Source organism: Juglans regia, chromosome 8, assembly GCF_001411555.2.
Source record: "Juglans regia cultivar Chandler chromosome 8, Walnut 2.0, whole genome shotgun sequence".
Lineage (NCBI taxonomy): Eukaryota > Viridiplantae > Streptophyta > Magnoliopsida > Fagales > Juglandaceae > Juglans > Juglans regia.
In genome coordinates this window covers 20,394,920-20,406,978 of record NC_049908.1, presented here as the reverse complement: position 1 = coordinate 20,406,978, position 12,059 = coordinate 20,394,920, and the positions used below count along the sequence as shown (strand labels likewise).

Genomic DNA, 12,059 nt, shown 5'->3' with positions numbered 1-12,059 from the left:
AGAAAATTATTCATTACTTATAAACATGTTCAAGATCTTATCTACATATAATGTGAGATTATTTTTTAATACTCTCTCTCACGTCCAGGTCAGTATTTTTCCTAATTTTTATCTTCAGATAAGTAGTGTGGATCAACTTCATTCATATTGTGACAGACTCTGATACCATGAAAAAATTTATGATCCTAACTCATCTCATAAAACTAGTTCAACAAGAGATAATTGTTATTTTTTATAAATATATCTAAAATTTTATTCACAAATAATATAAGATTATTTCTCAACATCCTGTAGAAAATTAAGAGGAAGAAGGCCATGTATCATTCTTGAATCACTTGGCTTGAATATTTGATACCACATGTTCGTCAATCAAAGATTCGCACGTGACCTCTCGTTAATTTTCTAACGAAAGATTGATCAATGTACTTATAAAAAATTTTCATAACTTCTTAACACTCTACATTTTATATTATTTTTAATTTTTATTATTTTTTTCTTTTAATAAATATTTATTATATAAATAATGAATAGAAAATTTGAAATAATTTAAAAAGAATAAACTCATTTTTTTTTTAAATATTAAAAATTAAAAAAATATGGAGTGTGGAATGTGGTGGAGATTCATGTGTAGCAAAGCTCATGTACTTAATTGTGATTTTTTTTTTTTAAATTTAGATATTAATTTTTTTATAAAATTAAAAAATTTAGCCATAAAATCACAAAAACCTAAAAAATATAAATACAAATTTTTATAATTAACAAAATAAAAAATGACAGTTTATCTCAACCATCGGTTCCGGAACCTGGCCGATTACGTAAAAGTCTTGTGCCTTGAAAAAGATAGAAAAAGTTAACTGGAAAAGGAAACAAAACTTGAGTTATAAGCTACGTACTCTCAACTCAACTGCATTATTACGTGTACGTGTATAACAGTCATAACTAGTTTAGATAAGATCATTCATGCATGCATGTGATCATATGCATTTTATTTGGCTCATGCCGTAAACTATTCTTCTTATTTTAATTGTATTATATTCTAATATTATTAAGCTTAAAACGATTGAAAATTTATTTATTATATTTTTTGTCATTTATCAATTATTTTATGGATACAGAAATTATCTCATCATTACGTATAATTTTTTTAAGTTCTCATATAAAATATAATAAATAATTTAATTTTTTTAAATCTCAAAATAATAATAATATTAAAAAATAATATTCTAATAATATTTATTCAATTCATTTAAAATTATTTCATCACATCTTATTATTCAAACGAGTGCTCACAAATGACATTCTTTGTCATCGATTGAGTAGTCATAGTCAAATTGATGACTATTGTCTGTTTATACAGGCCGGACTCATTGAACAGAATATGTATTTTTCATATGGTTAAATGTGTAAGAATGTAGTACGTAGACCAAGTAGTCTTCGAAAGGGAAGTTTCATATACGGATAGCAATCCTAATTTGTATTTGAGAAGTTACAAATAATGAGAGTAGTAGACGTCAAAAACAAAGTGTTGTTATATATATATATATATGTATATATACTTTGATATTGACGCACATATACACGCCAATTACGACTAATACACATGCATTTGATTTTACCAACGAGCTAGCTAGAGATCGATCATCATGTTAAATTATGTTTGACTTTTTTAAATTTTCAAATGATCTCATAATAAGTCGTGTATTTAGTACTGATCGAGATTCTATACAATTTTTCTAATTCAGATATTTTTTACAATTCGAAAAGAGATAGATATAACATCTCATTTGATCTGTCCGAAGACAATGTAGACCCCACATTAAATACATATTGTACGGGTTTATCTCTCTTTTAATTGTAGAAGGTGTTTTGATCAAAATATTATATAAACAAAACTAAAAATCAAAAATCAAAACTTAATAGTATGATGATCTCCTCAGCTTGTTAGCATTTTCCCGTACGCGCGCGGTGAATTAACTCATGAATTATGATCATTGTGTACATTATTACTCCAATTCTATTGTCTCCAATTTCATAATTAAACTACAGCGTCGGGACAGCCCACCAAAAAATTTTTAATTCTTTCTTTCTTTTTCTTTATCTTAATTCCACCAACATGATACTGCAGACTCATGGAAACTATAATCTCCATTAACACATCTCCCTCTCCTTTCCCTTACTCTCCCAGCTTCAATATCCCAGTTCCCATCACCATTTCAATGGAGGACCAATCTACAGACACGCCACCGCCACCACCGATGGCGCCGCCGCTAAAGAGCTACAAACTAACAGCCTCTTCAATCTCCTACACAAAATCAAGCACCAGTATTTCCAGTACTACTAGAACCATTGCACCCCTGATCTTCTTCTTCTTCAAACCTTGCTCCTCACTCCCTCCCACTAATTACATCCTCCGTGATGTCTCCCTCACTGCATATCCCTCTCAAATCTTGGCCATTGTTGGCCCCAGCGGAGCTGGAAAATCCACCCTCTTAGACATTTTGGCTGCCCGAGTTTCACCCACAAGTGGCTCTCTTTTTCTCAACTCTTCTCCCATCAACCCTTCCTCATTCCGCAAACTCTCCGCCTATGTCCCTCAGCACGATGCATGCCTTCCCTTACTCACTGTTTCCGAGACTTTCGCCTTCGCTGCTCGCCTAGTGCATGTCCCAAAAACATCTGATATTTCCGCCATTGTTTCCTCTCTTCTGACCGAGCTCAGGCTCACGCATTTAGCAAACACCAGGCTTTCTCATGGCCTCTCGGGTGGGGAACGTAGACGCGTTTCCATAGGCCTAAGCCTTCTCCATGACCCTGCAGTTTTGCTTCTTGACGAGCCAACTTCAGGCCTCGATAGCTCTTCTGCTTTCAACGTAATGCAAACACTTAAATCCATTGCCACTTCCCGTCACCGCACTGTGGTTTTGTCTATACATCAACCAAGCTTCAAAATCCTCTCCACCATTGACAGAATCCTTTTGCTTTCAAAAGGGACTGTGGTGCATCATGGGACACTTTCTTCACTGCAGTCTTTCTTGGTTTCGAATGACTTCAATGTTCCTCCACAGCTCAATGCATTAGAATACGCCATGGAAGTACTTAACCAACTCAAGGAGCTTAAACCCCTCACACCACCATCAGTCCCTGATCCATCACCCAATAATTCCACAGCCTCCCTTGATGGGGATGCAAAAAATGTAAAATATAGGAGCTCTCGGGTGCATGAGATCCTCACCCTTTATAACAGGTTTTGGAAGATCATTTACAGAACCAGACAGCTTCTTCTAACCAACACATTGGAAGCTCTTGTTGTTGGTCTTGTTCTGGGAACAATTTACATCAATATTGGTTTTGACAAGCAAGGCATTGAAAAGAGGTTCGGTTTCTTCGCTTTCACTCTCACCTTCCTTCTCTCTTCTACAACTGAAACCCTTCCAATCTTCATCAATGAAAGGCCAATACTTTTAAGAGAAACTTCAAGCGGTGCTTATAGAATCTCTTCTTATCTCATGGCAAACACCCTCGTTTTCTTGCCCTACTTGCTCGCCATCGCAATCATATACTCGGTCTCGGTTTATTTCTTGGTCGGTCTTTGTTCTTCATGGCAAGCTTTTGCTTACTTTGTAATGGTTATCTGGGTCATAGTTCTGATGGCGAATTCTTTCGTGCTCTTCTTGAGCTCTCTTGCTCCAAACTACATTGCGGGTACTTCGCTCGTGACAATACTTTTAGGGGCTTTCTTTCTCTTCTCTGGCTACTTCATCTCCTCAGAAAGTATGCCAAAGTACTGGCTTTTCATGCATTTCCTCTCAATGTATAAGTATGCGCTTGATGCCCTACTCATCAATGAGTATTCTTGCCTTGTCTCGAAGTGTTTCATATGGTACGAAGAGAACAAAGAGTGCATGGTGACTGGCGGTGATGTGTTGCAGACGAGAGGGCTCCATGAGGGGCATAGATGGACGAATATTTACATCTTGGTTGGTTTCTTTGTGTTCTATCGCGTGCTTTGCTTTCTGGTTTTGATCAGAAGGGTTTCAAGATCCAAAAAGTGATACAAAACTACTCTTTACTTTATAGTTATTTTTACTTTAATTATTTTCATCTGTTTTTCAAGAACTCATGATCAAGCACCTGTAATGTTTCCATGATCATAGGCTTCACTTTTGATAAAAATAATTGAAGGGGTTCCCATGCTTTGATCCTCCAAGAACTTACCCTCTGTTTGGCATTTTTACCCAACTACAGTGGCCGAAAATACCAAATCTTCAAAGAACTTGGGGGGAAGGTGGGTTAGCGAATAACGTTTTCCTTTGGATCCTTGTCGCAGGATTATGATTGATTTGTTTTCATAGATGAGATGAGATGAGATGAGTTGAAATTAAAGTTAAAAAATTAAATAAAATATTGTTAAAATATATTTTTTATTATTATTTTTATTTTAAGATTTGAAAAAATTGAATTATTTATTTTATTTTATATTGAAAGTTGAGAAAGTTGTAATGATGAGGTAAGATGAAATGAAATATTTTTTAAAAACAAACAAGGCCTTAGGGAATAGAACTTACTACGATTTGATGTTTGATATAGACACCAATTCTTCTATGTATGCTTTAATTTATCAAAGTAATTACGCTAAGTATAATACTTTTTATTGAAGAAATAATTAAAGCACTATCATATGCTTTAGCTACAAATATCCTCTTTTCAAAAGATCTGATGTTTGCACTTTGTAAGCAAAACTCAAGCACTATCTATCCAATAATTGGGTTCCTCTTTTCAAAAGATTTGGGTAAAAGATCTTCTCAAGTTGTTATCTAAATTTGAGAGTACATAAGAGAGATAGACTCGTGAAGTGAATCTTAAAGTATTTATTATTGCATTTTAGACATCATTAAATGAGTAATTACTGATCCATGTGTCTCTCTCTATCACTTGATCAGGCTATCAAGTTCACACAACAACTTGAGGAGATCTTGATCCAAAGATATGTACTTAATTTGTAAGCAATCATTTTGACACAACCCTAAACGCCTCTATATTTATTTTGCCAATTTAAGTATTTGTTGCCCATATCATGACTAACCCAAGAGGGGGGTGGATTAGATTTGTTTTAAAAAAATTAACAATTATATATCAAATACACATTATAAAATGTGAACATAATACTAAGCAGCCGGAAATATAAAGAATAATAGTAAGATAAATGCAAATAAAGTATTTTAACAAAGGCCTTTGCCGGCTACGTCGACATCGCCTCAAATTGCTCCTTAAGAATTTTCGAATTCACTATTTAACATCCTTAAGGTGGAGATAGAAACTCTTTACGAGAAACTCTTTCACTTCATTGAAGTACTCTCATAGGAAGCTTCACAAGACCTATCGATCGAGAACTGTTCATCAATCCCATCGCAAGTATACGGGGTGGCGGCCAACAACTTATCAGTTTAATGGAAAAAAAATCATATTATAAACCTTTTAAGCTTACTTCTCTGTTAAACACTTTCTGACTTGTCTCCATAACTCAAATGCATGCCAATCTTTGTTAGAACTATTGTTTGTCAAGTTTACAAAGGGAGTTTGGGCTTCATCAACAACTGGAGATCAACTATACAGACTGAAAGGATATATCAAAAACAAAAAACAAATCAGAAAGAATGGGAAATATTTTAGAGTAAAGCCGCTCCCGGTCCTGCTATATTTCTTTTAAATTTTTTTAATATTTTTTTTACTTAGTGATTAAGTAAATATTTTTTAATGATATTATAATTTTTTTATTTTTTTAAAAAATATTTTATAGTGTTAAAAAAAATACATGTATAAAAAAGTAAAATAAAAAAATACAACATTTTACATTATGGGTGGCTCCCAGCGGGATTGGGAACGGTGGCTGTAGGAGCTTTGCTACACAACCTCCACCACACTTCACACTCCATATTTTTTTAAATTTTTAAAATTTTTAAAATTTTTAAAATTTTTTAAAATTTTTTTTTGAGTTTATTCTTTTTAAATTTTTTTTTATTTTTTATTCATTATTCATATAATAAATATTTAATAAAAGAAAAAAATAATAAAAATTAAAAATAATGTGGAGTGTTAGAAAGTTGTGAAGATTTTTTGTTATAGCAAACCATGCTACAAGAGAAAGTATATATGAAGGATCCTAAATAGAAAGTATGCAAGTGATCAAAATATATATACATACATATATATATATATATATATATCCATAAATATAAATAGAATTCATAAACTGGAATTATTCTCACCATCCCATTAAAGCTGAACAATAGTAGATTGAAAGCATGCACATCGGCACATCGTTTAGCATTTAAGATTCCTTCTCAAATTAATTTCTTTAATTTCTATGTATATTTTTATCAACTAATGATTTTTTTTTTTAAAGAGTTAGAGTCACATGTCCAATAATGACCCCTCCCAAATTTTATTAATAAATCCTCACTTTCGACAGATGAATACCGTGAAATACCGTAAAAAAATACATGATAGAGCCAGTGAGGAGCTACCAGCGGTAGCAGCTCTATCATTATTCTTTAAATTTTGCACACTAAGAATACTTTTCAACTTATATTTCTTTCGTGAAATAATTAATCACTACAACAGAATGTGTATTTTGTGACAGAGGAAACTGTCACAAAAAAATGGCAAACCGTCACTAAACATATTTGGTGACGGTTTGAAACCGTCACCATGACCGTCACGTAAAGTGCGTCACAGAAAACATTTGGTGACGGTTTACTGTTCAACCGTCACAAAAAATATTTTTAGTGACGGTTGGAAGTGTTCCGTTCGGTACAACGTTCGAACGTTCCTTTTTTTGTGACGGTTATGAACTGTCACAGAAAATCACGTTCGGACGTACAATTAAACGTTCGGACGTTATACCCGACCCGATTGGCGTTCGAATGAGAGAAGTTGACGTTTGTTGTATATCGTTCGAACGTATCATATTTACGTTCGCATGTTAATGCGTCCGAACGTTAATTACAATAAACGTTCGAATATTTGTTCGAACGTAAACGTAAATGTTCAAACGTAGCGCGTTTAATGTTCGGACGTTATTTCGAATGTAAACGAAGGAGCGTCCGAATGCAAGTTCTTTGTTCGAACGTTAGTCGGTTTAACGTTCGAACGATTCAATTGTATTTACGTTCGAACGTTTGTACAGTGTGAACCAACGTTCGAACGATTTTTATTTACATTCGAACGTACAGATCAGAAATACTAATTTCATAAAATTTAAAAACAAAATACCAATAGTATCATATTACATACCCAATTAAGAAGTAACAATGTCTTATAAAAGTACAAAATTAGATATTAAAACTAGTCAGAAATATTGATAAAATTTATTTCTTCTTTTTCCCTCGCCCACGGGGATTCTGTTGCAACGACATAACACGCTCCATTTGCACCATCATCTCTCGTTGCACTTGCTCTTGCACTTCACTGCGTATTCTTTCCTCCTGGTCTCTCTGTTGGTCCTGCAAACGCGTCTCTAAATGAGACTGTCGTTCTAAGAGAGACTCTAACTCTTGCTGTCTCGACCTCATATACTCATTCTCACGCCGTGCAGCTTCTAAATCTGCTGTAAGATTATTAATTTGTGAAGCCGATGAGGTTGAGGAGGATGAACATTTATGCTTGATAGATCGTCCCAAACCTCTTGCCATACTAGACTGCGGCCCGAGCACTTGGGTGAATATGTCTATGTCACTAGGAGAGGATTCCGCAGAAGTCGACTGCATCTCCAACATTTTGTTCTGCAATTTAAAAGGTAATGATCGTAAATAATTAGTAACGTATTAAAAGAAATAGAAATAAGAAATAAACTATTAAAATGTTCTATAAAAAATTTATTTAACAAAATTAACACTGCTTACATAATTATCTGCAGCGACAGGATCCATCCACTCACTATGCTCATTAGTGTGAGCAGCAGCATAGACATGAACGAGGGAAAAGTTTTCAGGATCATCACGTTTCTAACAAAGTGACAATATTAGCAATTTTAAAAAGATAATGTTAGTACTTATCAGAAAGAATATCAGGAAAATAAATAAATTCTATAATTTTTTAATTACCATTTTTTCAGCAAGACGGTGGAATGACCTTGAACCGGCACGATGGTGGACAGTCAGAACGGATCTATTCTGTGCATTTGTAGAACTCAAGTGCTACAAAATATATTAAAAATGTTAATTGTAATATGTATACATATAATGTATAAAACGAATATGAATGTAAATAATTTAAAGATATAAATGTAAAATACCTGATAATCTGGAGATGCGAAAAGATCACAACACTTTCTCCAATCATCTAACTTCATCTGCTGAAAAGGAGACTGCGCAGCCTCTTCCAACGTCTCAAACTTCTTGAAGTGGTCATGACATCGTCCTTTGTGACGTCGGAATAGTGTAGCCATCAACTCATTCACGGTTCTCAAATCCTCGCTATGGCTAAAGTCGAGGTCGAATTCATCCTAACAAGGGAATCAGGTAAAAAATATAATAGATTAATCTAAGTGAAAAAAATGTACTGAAAAGTAAACTCACCAGCACACGACTTCGAATGTGCTCCTTAATCTCATTCGGAACATCATTATTCTTAAAGTATAATTTTAATTGTTATACTTAATTTCAAAGGTTATACTATAATTTTAATTATTATAATTCTTAAAGAGTTACTTTTATGCTTGTTATTACTTATATATTAATTATTATTATAAATATTTAATTATCGTACTTAAATTTCAAAGGTTATACAATAATTTTAATTATTATAATTCTTAAAGAGTTACTTTTATGCTTGTTATTACTTATATATTAATTATTATTATAAATATTTAATTATCATACTTAAATTTCAAAGGTTATACAATAATTTTAATTATTATAATTCTTAAAGAGTTACTTTTATGCTTGTTATTACTTATATATTAATTATTATTATAAATATTTAATTATCATACTTAAATTTCAATGGTTATACAATAATTTTAATTATTATAATTGTTAAAGAGTTACTTTTATGCTTGTTATTACTTATATATTAATTATTATTATAAATATTTAATTATCATACTTAAATACTATTATCACAATATATCAAATCCATATCACAACATATAAAAGTGATAACTCACAATATATTCACAAAATAACATGCCACATGTATTAACATATTTCTAAACTTGAATAAGCAATAAACATGTATTAACAAAGCCTAATGACAATATATTTTTAATAATAAACACAATATTTCAAATTTATATCACAACATATTTAGAATAACTCACAAACTATTTACAAACTATACAAACAATAATCACAATATGATAAAAAGTAAGCATCAAATCACAACAACATATTGATAAAGTTTAGAAATATACCTAGCACTCACAATATCCTCTTACAAATCAAAATCTTCAAACTTCCCAAAACAAGCAATCCTTCAAAAAAATACAACACAAACTTATTAGAAATATTCTATAACAAAAACACATTCTATAAATATCATAAAATTTAAATAAAGACAAGAAATAAAAATATTATCTTACCAAAACTCACCTCTCTCTCACTCTCTAACTCAACTCTCTCTCACTCTAACTCTCTCTCTCTCTCTAACTCTCTCTCTCTCTAACTCTCTCTCTCTCTCTCTTTCTCTTTCTGTTGCGCGCACGGGAGAAAAGAAATAATGGGCATCCTCCCGTGCGCGTACTGATTAAGTTCTAAAATTATTAGTTTAAACGTTCGAACGTTAACTTTAAACGTCCGAACGTTAATTCTAAAATTATTCCCGCCCAGAACGTTCGGACGTTTAAAATACACGTTCGAACGTACCCTTCTTATGATATAACATGAAATCTAGCGGGAAAGTTCCCGCACTTTCCTCATATATGTTCGAATGTATCACAATTTCTCGTTCGAACGTTTGTAGATTTATAGATAAACGTTCGAACATACTACTTAAACGTCCGAACGTACATTTCATGAAAGTGTTACCATATTTGAGCGGGAAATCTCCCGCACTAATTTGACTAACGTTCGAACGTTGACGGATTTGATGTTCGAACGTATAGTATAAACGTCCTTACGTCTAAATAATCACACAGATATTAAACATCGAGCGGGAAAATTCCCGCCTCTTACTTTAACGTTCGAACGTTAACTTCAAACGTTCGAACGTAATATTCCTATTATACTTAACTTATAATATAATATATATACTACATTGTATAGTATTTTGTGCATAATATAATTTATATATTATGCACAAAATATGTGTTTTTCTAAATTACTTATATTTATACTAGTTAAATAATATATTTATACTATAATATTAAGACTAAATTTACTAATAATAGTTTAGTATATGACTATATGTAAATATCATACTACTAAAAATTTACAATATTACTACCATGTTGTTCTAAATTACTAATGTATAAATATAATAGCATGTAATACTAATGTATATATAATATACTATAAACACTAAGATGCATAATAACATCAACATGTAATATTGTAATACATATACTAATGGATAAACACTAATCTATAAATTTATAATAACATATAATACTAATGTATAATAACTAAAGTATTATTCATATCAATTTTATATAACAATATCTTGTATTAATTATATTTTTTGACCTAATAAATTCTCAACATATTCATTTTGATAAATATATTAGTAATTCTAATATACATTAGTATAATAATTAGATTTATGGCCTAATACTAATACTATTAGTAAACCACTTTAAGCCTATATATAAATTACTATATAAAGCACTATAGTATTAATTACTAATACTATATTACTATGTGATACTATTAACTATAGTGATATATTAGTATTAGACATTAGTATACTAATACTATCAGTGATATAGCTAGTGTAATATAATAATATTTATACTAATACTATTATATAGTTATACTAAATTAAAATCACTATAGCAAATATTAATATATAGTTATGCTAATCGCTATAACTAATACTAATACTAATATAGACTACAGTTATAACTTATAGTATTATAACTTATACTAATATATTATATAGTTATACTAAATCACTATAACTAATACTAATATAGTTATACTAATCACTATAATAGTGATATAGTATTAATATCACTATTAGTATAATACTATAATATATAGTATTAATAATAACTAATACTAATATAATTATTAGTATAACTAATATTTATATAATATATATATCAAGTATAAGAGATTAGAGATTTAATATATATATATATATATATATATCAAGTATATTAGTTTATTATTAATATTTCGGTGCTTTTTTTTTAATATTCATATATAATAATATATATCATTCATTTTTTTTATAAATTTTCATATATATATAATATATAAAATAGATTTATATTAGTTAGTATACTACTATACAATACGGCGTCGTTTCTATTGCAATAGGACTTTCTTTTTAATTTTTGAATGCATGTTATTATGTTACTTGTTTTATTTAGTTGTATTTCTTGTTATAATCAAAAGTTTAATTAATTCCCACAGTAATGTTGAGAAAATTGAAATTTAAAAGCTCACAAATTTTTTTTTTAAAAAAAAAGTGGGTCAAATATGAAGTTAAAAAAGATAAAAAAAAATAATAAAAAAATCCGACTCCGCTCCGACAAGTCGGAGTCGGAGTCGGAGCGGATTTTATATATTGCTAAACTTTATAAATATAAGAAGCACTCACAAAAAAACCAATAATCTAATTGTCAATAATATTATATAACATCCTAATATATAACTTAAACATTTATAATATAATATATTATATTGACAAACGTTCGAACGTAATAATAAGTACGTTCGAACGTTCTATGTATATAAGGCCAAAACCGAACGTCGAAACGCATTTCCCTGCCCGTATCCATCGTCTTCTCCGTTATTTGCCGCCACGCCGCCGTCACCGCCGCCGTCAACTCCGCCACAACCGTCACTAAAAGGTAGGCATTCATCTTTTATGCAAATAACATGTATTTTATTGAG

General features: G+C 30.9%; 1 protein-coding gene across 1 annotated transcript; it reads left to right on the top strand.

Moving 5' to 3' along the window:
- The first annotated feature begins 2,052 nt into the window (after window positions 1-2,052).
- On the top strand, window positions 2,053-4,207 carry LOC109018276 (ABC transporter G family member 4-like). Its single transcript, XM_019000437.2, has one exon. The coding sequence runs from the start codon at window positions 2,130-2,132 to the stop codon at window positions 4,050-4,052; it is 1,923 nt and encodes a 640-aa protein (XP_018855982.2). The 5' UTR covers window positions 2,053-2,129; the 3' UTR covers window positions 4,053-4,207.
- The last annotated feature ends 7,852 nt before the right edge of the window (window positions 4,208-12,059 follow it).

What these genes read in the sequence shown, in the direction of transcription:
- LOC109018276 (XM_019000437.2), top strand. Translation starts at nt 2,130, where the DNA reads ATGGAAACTATAATCTCCATTAACACATCTCCCTCTCCTTTCCCTTAC.